Genomic DNA, 17,451 nt, shown 5'->3' with positions numbered 1-17,451 from the left:
GAGAATGCCCAGGAAGCAGAAGTGGGGAGTCATTTCCGTCTTCCTGCTCGGCGGGCTTGTCGTCATTACAAGCAGTACGTCCTGATGATCAGCATCCTCAGCTCCGAAACTAATCCATAATTCCCCTTTAGTAATCCGCGCCGTCTACTCCCACCGCAACGAACAGATGATAACCTGCACCGTGTCCATGATCGAAACCGCAATCGCCATCATCGCCTCCTGCCTCCCCGTCGTGCGCACCCTCTTCTTCGGCGCGCACTCTCGCACAGGCACATACAGTAAACGGCGCGGCTACGAGCTCTCTGGGACCGCTGGCGGCCCACATACAGGTGGACCCTCGACCAAGGGCCGCACCACCGTCTCGGTCTCGCAGACGGGGACGGGGATAGGACTTGGGAGTGGGAGTCGCGCCGAGAGCCGCGATCAGCTGTCGAGGCATGATTCCGAGGATGGGCTTGTTAAGGAACATGGGGATGCGGGTGTGCGCGCGCCGGGGCCCGGGATTGCGGTTACGCATGAGTATTTTGTGTTGGAGGATGAGAGGAGTGTTAGGGGGCGGTCGGGGGGAGTCCTTTGACGGACTGAGGAGGGGAGGTAAGAGCCTGAGCTGGTGGAATTGAATTGGGGATTGAGGTCGAGCAAGACTCACAGTGGGGTGTTGTAATAATATATGTGTCGACGGCCGTACGCCTGTGGTCTAGGTAGGCACGATATTCCCAAGGTTTCGGTGCGATAGATAATTAATGACAGGTTCTAGAGTATAATGCGTGTTGGCGTCTTATTCAATACTTTACTGATTGGGCCCCGCGACTAGATGCTTATGTTCTACCGAGTTTGCCAGACATATTCAAACGAACAGCGAAAAGCCACAGCCATATCAAACGCGCCTCCGTATAACAGTGGCCATCCCTATACTTGCAGAGTTTCGAGTCCTTTTTGTCTCCTTTACACTTTTGCTATTATTTAGAGTTACGTTTCATGAGTACAACTAACTGGGAAGACAAGTGCGTCCAGGTTTAGAACCAGGTGGACGAAATAAGACACACCAGAATGAACCATTAATCACAAAAGGAACGATAATACAAAAATACACCACGTGTTGGGTTCCCTGTAAGCCTGATTAAGAAGGGCAAAGAACACTGCTTTCTGATTGATAGACAGGAAGCGGAAGCCAATGCTCCACGGAACAGCTGCCCCTACATACGTTGGCAATTATATATTTTGATCCTCAATCTTGTCAGCAATCTTGTCCGTAGTCGTTGGATTTATGATTGTCCTCTATAAAGCCTGGCTCAAAATGCCAATGAGAATAAACATTTATACTTTGAATAAATATTTGCGTGGCAACGGATTAATAGACGCTGCTTTCTCCATTGCTGTAGGAGGCCAAATATAAATCCCGAGCTAGCGGCCTGACGCTACCGATAATAGCAAGAGGTATGCAAGTAATAGATTCTGGTGGCTTTCTGATCATGAATAAAAGTGGTCCATTTGGTGATGGAGGTATCCGGTCGCGCATCGATGCGCTCACTAGAACCGACGTGTGCCTCAACATAGTCTCAAACACTAGGTATGAACCTTAGTAGTATATTCCTGTCACGCGGAAACAACCACACCACGCAATACAAGGCCCAATACTATCGGGTTTTTCCAGTCGACTAAAAAGGTGCCATGACACCAGTCTAGTGACTGATGTTGTAATATAGCTCAGATATCTGGCTGACAAATACACCATAGGCTAGCTTATTCTGGTCTCTTCTCAAGCATTTATCCTATGAGGAGAATCTATCAGCATGGAAGCTGTGGGAGAAAGGAGACATCATGGGATATGTGTGTCGATTCGTAGGTGCTAGCTAGCGGAAGACGAAGCCATCTAGGAAGCAGACACGTGATCGGTAGCCTTAGGCCGTCACGCCCACAGAATCTATCATGTACTTGTGATATACGGAAGTATGGTATGACGGCTAGATGAAACCTCGGATACTCTGTCTTCATATTTGTCGTCCATGCGCAAACGGCCAATTCAATACGCTCGGCCGTGTATCATACCGAGAGAGTCACGTGTCTCCAACAGTCGCTCGTTGCTTCAAGGACATTCCAGAAAATGCAGCGTACTTTGCCTGAGCGCGCACACTGATGCCCGAGAAAGCCATACGGCTGGACTCGGGAATTCCGGATCTGATTGACTTGGCACTGTCAGCCAGTCAGTCGAGCGTGCTGTAGAGCCTACAATGACCGGGAAGGCTATTACGTACACCGTGAGAGCTGGGAAAGCTTACATTAACACGACAATTGCGGTAAATGATGCGAGCAGGCGTCACCAAGGACCTTGCTGCCAGACTTCCCGCGTGTAGAGCGCCGTCATGCCAGAGATATTTCGGTATGACTGCCCGGCAGAAGCCAAAAATAACCATTAGCCCGTGTCAGGTATTGTCTGCTGATGGTGTTCCTGATCGGTTGAGCCTCGACCGCGGTGCAGGCACGTTTGCTGCGGGTGTGGAGCGAATCAGGCCGAGACTAGATGAAACGGCCTCACCCATGGATCGCCGACCAAGCGTGCGTACCCGCATGATGGCTAGGAGCTAGAGTATTATGGCTACGTGGTGACATATACAGAATAGACCATGATCTACAGTGGTTTTCCACGACTCTCGCGCTTCAGATATAAGCAAGAGGGGAGTCAACTCTACAAGGACGGCTGCATGGCAGAACGGAGCCATAGTACCAGATACTCCCCATGTAGGAGTCCCTTTATTGTCAAGGGCAATACGGCATCGAGCCCTGGAGTATCCTCGTGTAGTATTTGACCGTTTGCTCATCAGGTGATAACTGGGCGCAGAAATTTCTTGCACTCTCTCCACGAGGCCCGGGAATTGACCGTAGGGGCGACACCACCGCTGTTACATATCCTACCTGGTAGGTCAATGCTTCTACTATGGAGAGCCGAAAGTCGATAAGGACGCGTACCCACTGTTACAGACCGAGACATATGCGCATGTGCTCGAACACCTGTCTGTAGGCTTACCCCATCGAGGCGTAAATACGCAGCCTGGAGGCGGCCGACTCGTGGTGCCATGGCCACTCCGGAGCTAATCATCGAATTAGTTTACAACTTGAGCGATCATGGGGGGATTCGGCTGTCGGAACTAGTTTGCCGGGTAGACACTCCTCAAGCACCTCACCTCGCGCGTCAGTGTCTTGAATGGCTCAGGGCTCGACCCTCTACCCACAACTCCCTAAATAGGCACTCGACTGCCAGGGCCACGAACTGCGCTATACCCGGTTTAGGAATCCAGGTGTCTGAAGCTAGATGAATTGGGGACAAAAGTCTGACATCTGACAACTAGGGTTGGTACATATTTTGGCTGGGAGAGCCCTTGACTCGGTCTATCGAATAGTACATTTTCAACTCAACTGGGGTACTTTAACGTTGTTCGCGCCCAGAAACCCCCTTGATGTGGTGGCGTAGAGCACTCGTTCCTTGTGAGCATTGAAGTATCTGTAATGCAGCTCAAGGCATGATTCGAAGAATCCGACATCGAATTGTTTAGAAACTCTCGCGGACCTATATTTGGGCTGTCGTCTGAAACGAACAGGGGAGAGTCGAATTTTTGTGGAGATGGTAGAGATGGCTGCGATTCAAGGTTCGAACAACAAGAAACAGAGGCTTGTTTTGGCTTCACGGGCAATTATCCGAACGGAGGCATGTCCGAAGGCACGGCCCTGTTTTGAGGCTTCGAGCATCGAGTTTTCCTGTCCCCGTAGTTCATCGCTCGAGTATCCCAAGTCTATCTGGGGGATTCCCCCCCCCTCGCTGCAGCAATCCGCAAGGCGCCTGGATAATTGGGCTCTGATATTCAGGACTCGTCAAGTGCCTTCGACCATAAAAGGATTTGGCCGCCGAGTGCTGATAGGCCATGGTGTCTTTTGGCAGCTCAGGAGTCAGGAGTGTGCAGTTCGCGAGTCAGGAACCCTGGTTCGTTGGCGCATCTCGATGGCGAACCAGGGGCGATCTTGGCTGATTAGGGTTGGTCTTCGGAGTAGTGCGGCAACCAAGTGTCGCACCATTTCTGCAGCCATTGCTTGGTAGTTTCCAACTCTACCAGACATGCATGTGAAGAGCCCTTGAACAGACTCGAGGGCCCGATGGTCTGCTTCCAGTTCGTTCTATCGAGTCTCTCGCCGAGAGCCGGACTCCGGGCATCCCCACTATGAAACATCCTACCACGCGAACTATCCCTACCTCAGCAATCGCTCGCTCGAAGAGTGCGGCATGCTTCTATTTCGAGAGCGCCAGATGTAGCTAATCGACTTTTCGCACGCTGACCTGTCTGTTGTATCTCGCCTTCAGCCAAAATTCGGCCTCTGTGCGTATCCACAGCGAAACATGCTGCCATGAGACGGATATCGCTCAGATTCCGAAGACGTGCTCGACAGTGTCCCTGAATCGCCTCTATATAAGCCAGCAAGAATACCCAGTATCTCATGAGCTTCATCAACGCCTCATCCGACCTTCTCTCTTCTCTTTCCCTAATTCTTTTGTTCTCACCATTCGCTTCTCGTTTCTCGTTCCATACTCTCGTTCTCGCTAATCTGAGCTGTGCTCACCTACAAAACTATACCTACTCTCGTTCCATATTTCGTTTATACCCATACCTAATCAAAAATGAAGGGAGTCGTCGCCCTCACCCTTCTCGCCGGCGCCCTCAGCGCACCGACCCCCTCCGACCTGACCGCGAAAGACCGTGCGTCTTCTTCCGTCCACAAACCCCGAACCTTCTTCGGCAGTGGCCTCGGCCTCGGCCTGGGAGGCTCCGCTAGTGCAGAGGGCTCTGCCTCGCTCGGTGCAGACGGGGGCCTCAACCTCCTCGGCGGCCTATTCGGTCTCGGATCTGGATCCGGATCCGCGTCTGCTACTGCTGGTGCTGGTGCATCGGCTAGTGGCTCCGCTGATGTTGGAGCGTCACTTGGGGGCTCCGCTGGTGTAGGCGGGTCTGCTGGTGCTAGCGGCGCCGGTTCCGTCGAAGGCTCTGCTGAAGGCGATGCTGAAGTTGGAGCATCTGGTTCCGCCGGCGGTTCCGCGGGACTTGGTGCTGGTGTCAGTGGCTCCGCTGGCCTTGGAGGCCACGCCGGTCTTGGCGGACACGCAGGCCTTGGAGGATCCGCGGGCGGATCTGTGAGCGGTTCCGCTGACGGAGAAGGAGAAATTGGCGGATCTGGTTCTGCTGGTATGGGCGCTGGTGGTAGCGCATCTGCTGGCCTTGGAGGTCATGCCGGGTTAGGCGGTTCCCTTGGCCTGGGAGGCTCTGCAGGCCTCGGTGGTTCCGCTGGTATTGGAGGCTCCGGTGAGGCTGGAGGTTCCGTTGGAGGATCAGCTAGCGGTTCCGCCGGTGTTGGAGGCTCTGGCGAAATTGGCGGATCTGCAGGTCTTGGAGGATCTGTTGGTGGATCCGCTGGCGCTGGCGTATCTGGTAGCGCCGGCGGCTCGACTGGAGTTGGAGGGTCCGCTGGTGCATCTGGTGACCTCGAAGGAGAAGACTGTGTCAATGGAACCGCTGGTGCTGGTGCTGGTGCTGGAGCTTCTGGCGAGGTTGGAGGCTCCGCAGGCCTCGGCGGTTCAGCTGGTCTAGGTGGATCCGCTGGTGTTGGTGGTTCTGGTAGTATTGGAGGATCCGGCAGCATTGGTGGTTCCGGATCTGTTGGTGGTTCAGCTGGCATCGGAGGATCTGGAAGCGCTTCTGGCGAGGCTGGAGGCTCTGCGGGCGTCGGCGGTTCTGGCAGCGTTGGTGGATCCGCTGGCATTGGAGGAGAAGCGGGTTCCTCTGGTGAGCTTGAAGGATCTGGAAGCGTCAACGGAACCGCAGGCATTGGAGGATCCGCGGGTATCGGAGGTTCTGGATCTGTTGGTGGTTCTGCCGGCGTTGGAGGATCTGCAGGTCTAGGCGGTTCTGGCAGCATTGGCGGATCAGCTGGCGGCTCTGCTGAACTCGGTGGTTCCGCTGGTATTGGAGGATCTGGCAGTGTTGAAGGGTCTGGAAGCGCTGGTGTTTCCGCTGGAATCGGAGGCTCTGGGTCCATTGGAGGATCCGCTGGTATTGGAGGTTCTGGTTCAGTGGGTGGTTCTGCTGGTATCGGCGGATCTGGCAGCGCTGGTCTTGGAGGATCCGGGCATGTTAACGGAACTGCTTCTCTTGGAGGATCAGCCGGTGCTGGTGTATCTGGAAGCGCTGGTGGCTCCGCTGGTATTGGTGGTTCCGCCGGGATCGGAGGCTCTGGCAGTGTTGAAGGCTCTGGGAGCGCCTCCGGTTCTGCCGGCATTGGCGGTTCTGCTGGTATCGGCGGCTCTGGCAATGTCAACGGAACTGCTGGTGCGGGAGTGTCTGGTACTGTTGGAGGATCAGGCAATGTTGGTGGTTCTGCCGGTGCTGGAGGATCTGGTAGTGCTTCTGGCTCTGGTAGCGTCGAAGGATCCGGCAGCGCTTCAGGCTCTGGTGACGTCGAGGGCTCCGCTGGTGCTGGTGTATCTGGCAGTGCTGGGGCTTCTGGTAGCGTTGAGGGATCTGGAAGCGCCTCTGGCTCCGGTCACATTGGAGGCTCAGCTGGCGCCGGAGTCTCTGGAAGCGGTTCCGCCTCGGGTGACGTTGAGGGCTCCGCTGGCGCATCTGGCAGTGCAGGAGCTTCCGGTCAAGCCGAGGGCTCTGGCAGCGCTGGCGCGTCGCCCACCACTGGCGGATGCACCTGCGCGGAAACTGGAACTTCCAACGACAACGATTTCGACCTCGATGACCTGTACGACCTCGTTGGATCGTCCACTACTACCTCTGCCCACGCCTCGTTCTCGACCAGCTGGAGCTGGCCTTAGGTCAAGAGCATTTGCTCTTTTTGACGCTTTGCTTCGCAGGGCATCCCTCTCTCTGCGCCCTCGTTTGTGAGGCGCTTACGCTCCTTAATGTGCAATGCTTTGTGATAAAATCTTTGTCTTTTCTGCTTTTTGATGTTTGTCTCTGAACTAATAATCGTGTACATCAGTTACTATCTTACTATCTCATGTCTCCATAGCCGCAGACCATAATGCTAGAGATACTTTTCCAGATGGATCCTATCCTCACTCAGACATAAAATAATCAGACCCCCTGTACCTAGCCATAACATGCTGTTTGTAGGACGCAATATATTAAACGAAGAAGATTGCGCCAAAAAACTGCGTCACAAGTGGTTCGGTTATACTCGAAAGATAAGGTACCATACATAGATCGTCAACGAAGCCACCTATCCGTAAAGTACCCCGTCACAAACGCGAAAACCGCCTTGTGCAAAATATCAATGATCTGCTCATTAACCGGCCACGTCCTATGGACCCGTTAGTATGTGTCTGGCAACACGCACCTGAAGGCCAACTCACCACGGCGGCGCCCCAACTCCAGTAACATTCTCCAGCGTCTGGTCAATCGTCAACCGCATGCATATAAACATGAAATCCGAAAACGGGCCGCGAATGCCATTCGCGCTCATGACCGCTCTGATAATCGCGGCGGCTGCTCCCTGGCCATAGTGCATCGCCATATTCAGTCCAAAGCGCTCGGAATCCGGTCGCTCGGGGAACCCGAGCAGTCGCTCCAGTGTGTGGCCTGGGACGTATGAACTGGGTCTGCCGGTGAAGTACTGCTCGATCTTCTCGCAGACCGTCATTCTAGAGCCTGGTTAGTGTGGAGCTTGGTCAGTCGAGTGAAATGGCGTGTACGTACGCGGCGACGCCGAGCAGTCCTGCTCCACAGCCATAAATTATGCAGCTCCCGAGAGAGACGGGACGACGCGGTTGCTCTGGAATTGTCGTGCGACGAGACATGCTGGAATTATACCTGGTTTATGCAAGAGTATATGGAATGAAGCGCAGGGAAGACGCGGGGATTTTTGTATAACAAGTTGGAGGTTTATGGGTGTGTCGTAAAGATGACGCATTCGACCGCGACAACGGGAAACCGAACATCATCTTTATTGAGCTCCTAGTACTTCGGATAGGAATCGGATCTACTCTAGACTATCGCTGTATCGATACAGATGACAATGAGGAGCATGTTGGTGTCAATGAAGAGGTTCAAGGCGAGGTGAAGCTTTGCAGCGAAATCGAGGCCAGGGGGTCGATCGCGCCTTCTTTAACAGTCCCCCTGAGTACTACAATTACACAATCACCATCTACAGTGCCTTGTGCTGATAGTCAATGGAAAATCCATATGAGATATTATAGATCTGGTCGTCTCGAGATATGCTGTGCCGGAACATCACCCAGGCAGGATTGGGCTATGGCCAACTTGTTAGATTCGTCTCCTGAATTGGTACAGCGCATCAGCCAGGGGAAATAACCGTGTCACCCTTCCATATACATTGTTCTCTCCGGTAGTAGTGTTCCACCCCCGGTCGAGCATGATGAGCAGGGTCCCAGGTACCCGTTGCCGCTTCCCTCCATAGGAGAATTCCCAACACCAGCGAATGGTCAATCAATCGATGGGCTGGACAGATCAGAAAGTGACCGTCGCCGAACCTCATTTTACAACGGACAAGCCAGCAGCACAATGGCACTAATCAGACACCCGTATCGCGATTCCCTCCGCGAGCCTATATTGTAGGGCTCCGCGCACCCGGGGCCAACTCCATGTGAAGCCGAAGTCGGCAGCCCTACATGAAAACTGCAGAGGTGTACACCTCAGCTTTTCAGTCCTAAAGCGTCGCACGCTATTCTGCAAAAATAGCCAGACATACAGCTAGACACAGGGAATCTGGTGGAAAGAGGGTAGCGTCCGAAAGAGCATGACAGCACGGCGCGAGCGCTGGCGGTACGCCTTTGCCATCATTATGTACTCGCATAAGCCCCAGCGTCAGGTTTGTTTCTCAGATAAAGACGGACTGTACATTGTCAGCAAACGCCAACCGGGATAGTGCGTATAACTCCATCTCTAATTGATAGGCGTCTCTTGGCATGCATTTGGCGCCGTAGATCCCGAAGCTCGAGCAACAAGCAGGATTCGTGCGACGCAGGCTCATGGCCCTTGACTCAGGCCCGCGGCAACTTTTGCTGCCGAGGCAAGCCTCAGTTCTACTACAACATGCACTGTCTACTTATCGCTTGAGTTTCCTACATACGCAAGACCTCTTAGCTTGGAACCTCATCCAGCTTTGAGGGGCCCCGGGTTAGTCCTCATGGGCCGAGAATTAGTGCCAGCACGCGAGCAAGTTCGAAGCCCTGGCCATGCATGGAGTGCCCTTGTGGTGGATATCACGATGAGAGACAATGCATCGCTGTTCTTGGTGGGTTTTAACAAAATACCTCCTATAATAATTAAAAACTGATTTGTATTCATGGAACAGGACGTCAATGACTTGACTTAATAGTTATAGGTTCTTTCGACATTATTTTAGCTCATGAACCCCAGATGCTTGTCAGAGGCTAACATGTGAGACACGGGGAAATCCTTCCGCGGCAAGGGAGTCGCCAGTTACGTGCACTAGTTGATACTTTATTTCTCTCGTGGACAATTGTGATCCAATGGCACAGGCCAGAATCCACCCCCTGTCGGAAAATTGAGCAAAGCAGATGACAACCATGACGACGACAGGCTCAGTTATGTTTCACAACAGGCTCTCCACGCGGGGTTCACGCACGCTCCAGTTTTCCCAGGAGTAAATATAACCCCGCGATATCAATCTCGTTCTGGGCTCTATTGCTGGAAATTCCACCTCTTCGGCCGCGAAAATCAGAAATATGAGGTGGAGAGGATTCAGCTTCGGTCTCATCATTCTGATTATACTCTACTTGATCATTCGCTCAGTATTCACCCTCCTAGCACTGCTATTCCAAGGTGAATTCAGCGATGGTATTCCGGCAAGAGAGATACGGTCCGCGAACTCCACGAGCACTGGACCGTCGTTAATTCCCAAAATCATTCACCAAACCTACAAGGATAACGATATACCTACTGGCTGGAGGGAGGCTCAGCAAAGCTGTATTGACTTGCATCCGGATTACAAGTATATTGTGTGTTCAGCCTCATATGCCCCCTCGAATGAACTACTTTGCTGACAACGTTATCCTCAACCTCATAGTTATGGACCGATGACATGGCTCGGACTTTTATTGCAACCCACTACCCCTGGTTTCTTGAGACATTCGAGGGCTACAAGTATCCAATCCAGCGGGCAGACAGTATCCGATACTTTGTTTTATACCATTACGGAGGAATCTACATAGACCTTGATGATGTAAGTCACACTGGCCGACATTCTATACCAAGCGGAGCTCACGGAACCCAAACACTACCAGGGCTGCAACCGCAAACTCGACCCCTTGCTCGTATACCCAGCCTTTCTCCGTCGCACCGTCCCAATCGGAATCTCTAACGACGTGATGGGCTCCATGCCACGGCATCCGTTCTTCCACAACGTCATCCAGAACCTGCAGTCGTGCGACCACAGTTTCGTCCTCCCATATCTAACAGTCCTGTTCTCAACCGGGCCCACATACCTCTCGATTATCTGGAAGGAGTATACGTGGACGAAACCGATCGGAACGGATCGTGTGCGCATCTTGATGATACCCGATTACAAACATCACTCGTGGAGCTTCTTCCGGCATCATCTGGGGAATAGTTGGCATCAGGGCGATGCGCAGGTTGTATTTTGGGTAAGCCAGATGCGCAATCCACAATTCTTTCCGCGTATTTAGTTCAAGTGGGGACGGGGTTAACAGAATATATAGATGTGGGCGCACTGGCCACTCGTCACATTGGCTGGGTTCGCAGTCCTGGGTCTTGTAGGGTTTTGTCTGTGGATTGTGTATTCGCGCCTCTTCATTGCCAGTGCTCGGTATTATCATGGCCGCTATCGATATACCATGGGTCCCACGCCCTCTCGATCCCCGATCTGGTCGCCTCGATATCTCAGGCGAGGGCGGAGCTTATCCTGGCTGGCCACCAAGTCGGAGGATCGAGATGTGTACCTTAATCTTGCCTGACAATTTTTATCAAGGTCCGTAGCTATTTATATCACATTATGGCAACCTCTCTACTAGCATCTTTCGCTGTGTCTCGCCCGTACTCGTTGAACGTGGCGGTGGCCTGATCAGCACCAGTACCCGGAGATAGCTGGGTCAAAGGGCACTAATTGAGCGCCAACACTCTGTAGGTCCCAGCCTGTATAAATGCTGTCGAGGATGAATCGATTCGAGTCATGCAAATAATGCAACATCCTTATGTACACGGTTGAGCACATCTCCGCCAATATTTTCGGTGCCGGTGGCGCGCTAAGCAACGAGCTTACGACAACTTACGAAACAGAAACCACGATTGAGGCAATGGAAATGCCGATAGCCGGGATCTGGGCGAATCACAAGTCAGGAACAGGAACCAGCGATCAGCATGGGGAAATTTCTTGTCCGAGACCCACAGGAACATCAACAACTTTTGATGTCACGCCCATGCAACCAGGAACAGTTTCTCTGCCCGCAACTGTCACCTCTCGACTCGAATTACCCCATGGAAACCCCAGTTCCTTGCGATTTATAGCGTTGCCTGACAGTTGACTTGGTGTAATTGTTTATTCCCCAGACGGTTCGACCCGCGAACCCTAACTCTATCCATTCATCAAATGAATCCTTCTCAGCCTCCTCCACATGGCTCCGGCCCACGTGAGCAGCCGACGACAACCGAGTCCAGTCAGGGGGAAAATGAAAAGCTCGACTCCAACCCGCACGACGCTGGTTCAACGACAGCAACATCACTCTTGAGCCGAGAACGATGGCGCGACGCAGCCCGTACTGTCCGCGAGCAAACAGGTCGTCTAGCAGACATTCTCGGACGACCGGTATCGCACGGCGAATCTGGATTGGGCGCGGCACAGGTCGATCCAGAGAAACTGGGCTCAACAGATGATGACCAGCTCGCTGCAATCTTTCGCAGTAATGACGACGAGAGATCCAATGAGTCGCGGTACAATCTTGCCGTGCAGGCGCAGGCGGAGCGGTTGATGCACGGTCTCCGGGCGGGGACTGAGTCGGTACCTGACTCCGATGCGACGACTCTAGCTGAGATCCCAAGCTCTGATGTTGAGGCGAGGGGGAATCCCCCGCCGCCGCCGATTGCACGGGGTGGTATCCTCTCGGCGCTGCTGCAGTTGCAGAATCATTCACGGTCGAGTAGCATGTACTCACTGGAGTCGGACCACGAGTCCCAGCCATCGCTGAATCTTGGACCCGGGAGTACTCCTGGCAGGACAAAACCACAGAAATGGTACAACAAGTCTGCGCACACATCTACGGCCTCCTTGGTCCGCGCATCGATGAACATGACGCAGATGGATCTTTCATCTGCTATGGGAAATGCAGGCACTGGATCGGAAGGAGAAGCTAAAAAGGAGGGCATCAAGAGAAAGAAAAGGAACAAGGGCCCCAAGAAGAAATCCAGCAAAGAGGTCAAACTCACTATCCACATTGCAGAAATCATCTTCCGCCAGCGATACATTATGCAGCTTTGTCGTGCGTTTATGCGCTATGGAGCGCCCACCCATCGTTTAGAGGAGTACATGCAGATGACCGCCCGAGTGCTGGATATCAATGCGCAGTTTATGTATCTTCCCGGGTGTATGATCATGTCCTTCGACGACCCGCTTACTCGAACTGCAGAGGTCAAGCTCATTCGGGTACCCCAGGGCCTGGACCTAGGCCGGCTTGGGGACGTCCATCTGTGCTATAAGCGTGTGACGCACGATATGGTCGACATGCAGACGGCAATTGCAGAGCTAACAGAGCTAATGGATCGTAAGCCGCGGTATAACCGGTGGCTGGTGATTTTCTTGTACGGGCTGGGATCTGCAGCGGTAGGTCCCTTTGGCTTTGGGGCGAGACCGATTGATATGCCCATTATCTTCTTCTTGGGGTGCTGTGTTGGGTTCATGCAGCTGATCCTTGCCCCACGATCACCGCTATATGCAAATGTCTTTGAGGTGTCTGCAGCCATCCTTGTCTCCTTCCTTGCGCGGGCTTTTGGGAGTATTCGACTTCCCGGACACTCCGATCCAATATTCTGCTACGCGTCAATCACCGAGTCATCGATCGCGTTGATTCTCCCCGGATTCTCCGTGTTGAGCAGCAGTCTCGAACTACAATCCCACCAAATGATTGCCGGATCCATCCGCCTTGTCTATACCATCCTCTACTCCCTCTTCCTCGGCTACGGCGTGACCGTGGGAACCACCATCTACGGCGCCATTGATTACGATGCCACAAGCGACACGACGTGCGCACGACAGGATGTCTGGGGCAGTCCCTACACGCAACGTTTTCCTTTCGTCGCACTCTACTGCCTCATCGCAGCGCTCATCAACCAGTCGAAACTCCGACAAACACCCATCATGATCCTCATTGGGACGGCAGGGTATGTAACCAACTATTTCAGCACGCAGCGTCTGGGTTCCTCCTCCGAAGTAGCAAATACAGTCGGTGCATTCACGATCGGCCTCCTCGCCAATCTGTACAGTCGCCTCTGGCATGGAAATGCAGTCAGTGTGACGATTCCGGGCATTTTCACGCTCGTGCCATCCGGGTTGGCGTCATCGGGTTCGATCCTGTCTGCGATCGAGTACTCGGATTCAGTCAAGAACGGGACGGCGAATACATCGGGCGGGACGTCAGGCAGCTCACTGACGAGCTTGGGCTTCGGAATGATTCAGACGGCGATTGGGATTACGGTTGGGTTGTTTGTTGCGGCGTTGATTGTGTATCCGCATGGGAAGAAGCGGAGTGGGCTGTTTTCTCTGTAGCCTACGCAGAACACATACATAATAGTAGGCTATGATGCGAATAGCGCACGCTATCACTAGGGCCAATACTAGTACATTTCAGGCAGGTCACCTCGCTGGCCTCGATAAGCCCGTAGCCAATTATTTAGAGAAAGCTTGGTGGCGGACAAGCCTTCTCCTAGCGACGTAGCATTGCTTATCGTTCCCCGCAGCTTCCATGTGTCTTTTATTGGTGGATATGGCGGTGATAACTCGGCTGCCCCAGTTTTTCCTGATTAATCGCGCAGATCACGACTGTTCCTGTCTCGGGCGCTCGTACGATCCATGCTGATGCGCTCAGAGCCTTGAGTGGGTGTAACCTCAATATGAGGACCACGGATCATCGCTGTTATCGCGTGCTTCCGCTGATTTGCTTTGCGCGGGCTATAAATTAAGCAGCCCCCTCCCCCCCCCTCCCCCCCCACACCTGTGTGAGGAGACAGATCCAGCTCTTATCCGCATTGTCTCGCTCACGATGAAGTTCGACCTGGTATCCACGGCGTTCCTGGCCATCGCCCTCAGCGCAGATCATGGATCTGCTGCTGGCCACGGCCCGTTTGCCCAAAAGGCCCGCGACGCCCTGGACGTGGCCAAGCGTACAACCCAGAATCTCACCGCGTCTGGACACCACCCCAAAGATGACTTTCGTTTCCTCTCAAAAGAGACAAAACGTACGCAACTCCCAATATTTCCTCCAGATTATCCTGACAGCCCAATAGCCTACCTCGTCGACCACCTGCCTGACGTCCACTTCGACCTGGGAGAACTCTACTCTGGTCTCGTCCCCATCGAGAAAAACAACGACTCGCGCGCGCTCTTCTTTGTCTTCCAGCCTAAACTCGGAGAGCCGGTCGATGAAGTGACTATCTGGCTAAATGGTGGACCGGGCTGCAGCTCTCTCGAGGGATTCTTCCAGGAGAACGGTCGCTTCCTCTGGCAGGCGGGAACGTACGCGCCCGTTGAGAATCCGTATTCGTGGGTCAATTTGACGAATGTCCTTTGGTATGTGTCGCCTTGTTTAAAGTTTATTTTCTTTTTGCTGCTTTGTTTGTTGCATTGAAACATGGCTGATTCGTCGTGTAGGGTGGAGCAACCTGTCGGGACAGGGTACTCAATCGGTACGCCGACGGCAATCTCACAGGAGGAGACGGCGGAGGACTTTGTCAAGTTCTTTAAGAACTTCCAGGAGACGTTTGGAATCAAGAACTTCAAGATCTTCGTGACTGGTGAGAGTTACGCCGGGCGCTATGTGCCGTACATTTCTGCGGCGATGCTGGATCAGGATGATAAGGAGTATTATGATCTTTCTGGTGAACCCACCCTCTATCATTACCTTATCTCAGCCAAGAGTCTCTACTGACGTTTTAGGTGCCCTTGTCTACGACCCCTGCATCGGGCAACACGACTACGTCCAAGAACAAGTCCCCGCCGTCCCCTTTGTCCTCTCCAACGCCAACATGTTCAACTTCAACGAATCATTCATCTCGACCCTGGAAGACCTGCACAACACCTGCGGCTACGCAGACTTCCTCGACGAATACCTCGTCTTCCCGCCCTCAGCGCAGCAACCACCCAAATTCTTCAACTACACGACCGACAGCGCCTGTGACGTGTTCGACCTCATCAACAACGAAGCCTTTGCGTCGAATACGTGTTTCGACATCTACGAGATCAACCAGATGTGTCCGCTCAAGTGGGACGTCCTCGCGTTCCCAACAGAACTCGTCTACCAGGCCGAGGGCGCGAGTGTCTACTTTGACCGCGCCGATGTAAAACGTGCGCTGCACGCTCCAGCCGATATAACCTGGTCGCTGTGCTCCAACGACCCGGTCTTCATGGGCGGCGACGCGGGGCCCGAGTCCGAGGGCGACATCTCCGCGAACCCGATCGAGGCCGTCCTGCCGCAGGTCATTGAAGCGACGAACCGCGTTCTCGTTAGCAATGGAGACTTCGATATGATCATCATCACCAACGGGACGTTACTCGCCATCCAGAATATGACGTGGAATGGCGCGCTGGGGTTCCAGGAGCGGCCTGCGGAGCCGATTTATATCGATTTGCCGGATCTGAGCTGGGCCGAGGTCCGCGAACAGAATGGGTTGGACGCTGGGCAGCCGCAGGGGACTATGGGCGTTCAGCATTTTGAGCGTGGGCTTATGTGGGCGGAGACGTACCAGAGTGGGCATATGCAGCCGGAATATCAGCCGCGCGTTGCGTATAGGCATTTGGAGTGGGTGTTGGGGAGAGTCGAGAAGCTTTGAACCAGATATGTATGTGCTGCAGGTGGCGCATTTAGTCTCGCTCGTGTTCGTCTATAGCTTATCAGGCAATATGTAGTTTAGATTGCGCGTTTTACTCTACCATTTATGAAAGGGCTCTATATTTGTTGGATCTTCTATCATTTCTAGACTCGTTTAGGACACTAGTATTAATCGTTCCATAGATGCAGGATAAAACCAGTGTTACAAAAACAATCAGCCAGTAGAACAATGCTAATAAAAAATCACTTGCTTTATTAGTGATTGATGCAATATAGGATCGCCTCCTTATATCACCAACATCTTTGTATGCGCTAAAGTCTGACCACTGCTAGATCATTGTAGTCAAAAGACCCCTCGAGACAAAAGAGAGCAAAGAAAACATATCACTGACCTGACTTCCACAAAACCTTCCCATTATCATCAACCCACCCCTGAACCCTCAACAAATACTTAACCGCCCCATCTTTTTCCCCCTGCTCAACAACCAGCTTATCAAACTCTGCCTTCGTAAACTTCTTCACCGGCCCCTCATGAATCAGCGGCTGCACCTTCGGCCTATACCCATCAGCAGTCCCCTTCGGAACAAGGCCCTTACCTTCAAGTTTCTCAAGGAGCGCAAGAACGTGCCGCTGGCAATGCTGCGCCTCAACAGCTTCCGCCGCCGCAATCACCTCCTTCTCGTCCTCGGCCTTGATGAGCGATACCTTGTCCCGGAAGGGGATTTGGACGTGTTCAAAGTGTTTTTCGTGTTCGATGCTTCGTGAGTAGTCGCCGTGCGCGATACATTCGGCGGTGGAGTGGATGAATGTGCATTTCGAATCGCCGGGGGCGCGGAGCATTAAGAGCCAGTGCTCGGGCTGGTCCTGGTGGTTTGTGCGGCCGACGTGGATTTCGAGAGTCTTTTTGGTGGTGGACATTTTGAGATGTTTGGCGTTAGGTAATGTAGAAGATACTCTTATGTGATAGCTTGGTCCGATGGGAGGTATATATAGTCATCGCCTTTTTGTTTGAGTACTCCATGTTGAATGGCTTTGTCGTGCTTTTTTCCAATGGTAAATAATGCCCACATCTTTTAATGCCTTTGTTCTTTTTATTGATTGTAAATGCCAACAATGCCTTTTACTGTGACAAGATACCTTTACCATTGCGCATTGTTGTAGGTGGATCATCTGGCACTCTTGCTGCTTTAGAGGCTTCGAAGGGTAATTATTGCCTTATTGTATCCTATTCCTTCTTATATCAAATCTGTGCGATATGAGCATATACAGATGGTGGGTCGTGCGTTCTAGGAGTGTTTAAAACAACCACGGGACAGGTATATACATTCGTCACGTGAGAAACCATGATATATATCAAACGTTGAGTA

General features: G+C 52.8%; 7 protein-coding genes across 7 annotated transcripts; 5 read left to right on the top strand and 2 right to left on the bottom strand.

The window, feature by feature from the left end:
* Nucleotides 1–13: 13 nt before the first annotated feature.
* Nucleotides 14–577, top strand: BJX68DRAFT_271950 (uncharacterized protein; the record flags this gene model as incomplete). Its single annotated transcript, XM_071047086.1, has 2 exons — nt 14–74; nt 132–577. Coding segments are annotated over 2 exons (507 nt in total), but the record flags the coding sequence as incomplete, so codon positions are not given.
* A 4,089-nt stretch (nt 578–4,666) lies between these two features.
* Nucleotides 4,667–6,862, top strand: BJX68DRAFT_271949 (uncharacterized protein; the record flags this gene model as incomplete). The annotated part of the gene is made up of 1 exon (XM_071047085.1): nt 4,667–6,862. The coding sequence occupies one exon, from the start codon at nt 4,667–4,669 to the stop codon at nt 6,860–6,862; it is 2,196 nt and encodes a 731-aa protein (XP_070893788.1).
* A 394-nt stretch (nt 6,863–7,256) lies between these two features.
* On the bottom strand, nt 7,257–7,846 carry BJX68DRAFT_271948 (uncharacterized protein; the record flags this gene model as incomplete). The annotated part of the gene is made up of 3 exons (XM_071047084.1): nt 7,257–7,350; nt 7,403–7,690; nt 7,746–7,846. The coding sequence occupies 3 exons, from the start codon at nt 7,844–7,846 to the stop codon at nt 7,257–7,259; spliced, it is 483 nt and encodes a 160-aa protein (XP_070893787.1).
* A 1,911-nt stretch (nt 7,847–9,757) lies between these two features.
* On the top strand, nt 9,758–11,005 carry BJX68DRAFT_271947 (glycosyltransferase family 32 protein; the record flags this gene model as incomplete). Its single annotated transcript, XM_071047083.1, has 4 exons — nt 9,758–10,030; nt 10,099–10,254; nt 10,316–10,675; nt 10,751–11,005. The coding sequence occupies 4 exons, from the start codon at nt 9,758–9,760 to the stop codon at nt 11,003–11,005; spliced, it is 1,044 nt and encodes a 347-aa protein (XP_070893786.1).
* A 632-nt stretch (nt 11,006–11,637) lies between these two features.
* On the top strand, nt 11,638–13,806 carry BJX68DRAFT_271946 (threonine/serine exporter family protein; the record flags this gene model as incomplete). The annotated part of the gene is made up of 1 exon (XM_071047082.1): nt 11,638–13,806. The coding sequence occupies one exon, from the start codon at nt 11,638–11,640 to the stop codon at nt 13,804–13,806; it is 2,169 nt and encodes a 722-aa protein (XP_070893785.1).
* Nucleotides 13,807–14,257: 451 nt separating this feature from the next.
* On the top strand, nt 14,258–16,212 carry sxa2 (putative pheromone processing carboxypeptidase (Sxa2)). Its single transcript, XM_071037473.1, has 4 exons — nt 14,258–14,495; nt 14,544–14,826; nt 14,908–15,134; nt 15,193–16,212. Exons 1-4 carry the CDS (start codon nt 14,300–14,302, stop codon nt 16,083–16,085), a joined length of 1,599 nt encoding a protein of 532 aa, XP_070893784.1. The 5' UTR covers nt 14,258–14,299; the 3' UTR covers nt 16,086–16,212.
* Nucleotides 16,213–16,468: 256 nt separating this feature from the next.
* On the bottom strand, nt 16,469–17,002 carry BJX68DRAFT_271944 (uncharacterized protein; the record flags this gene model as incomplete). The annotated part of the gene is made up of 1 exon (XM_071047081.1): nt 16,469–17,002. The coding sequence occupies one exon, from the start codon at nt 17,000–17,002 to the stop codon at nt 16,469–16,471; it is 534 nt and encodes a 177-aa protein (XP_070893783.1).
* Nucleotides 17,003–17,451: the final 449 nt, after the last annotated feature.

Source organism: Aspergillus pseudodeflectus (genome assembly GCF_044049435.1).
Source record: "Aspergillus pseudodeflectus strain CBS 756.74 chromosome Unknown BJX68scaffold_70, whole genome shotgun sequence".
Lineage (NCBI taxonomy): Eukaryota > Fungi > Ascomycota > Eurotiomycetes > Eurotiales > Aspergillaceae > Aspergillus > Aspergillus pseudodeflectus.
This window is presented reverse-complemented; position numbering and strand designations above follow the sequence as displayed.

Bases quoted from the DNA above. Each gene is read 5' to 3' on its own strand.
- sxa2 (XM_071037473.1), top strand. From the start codon at position 14,300: ATGAAGTTCGACCTGGTATCCACGGCGTTCCTGGCCATCGCCCTCAGC. The intron at 14,496-14,543 runs GTACGCAACTCC...ACAGCCCAATAG, and splicing joins CCTCTCAAAAGAGACAAAAC to CCTACCTCGTCGACCACCTG. The intron at 14,827-14,907 runs GTATGTGTCGCC...TTCGTCGTGTAG, and splicing joins AATTTGACGAATGTCCTTTG to GGTGGAGCAACCTGTCGGGA.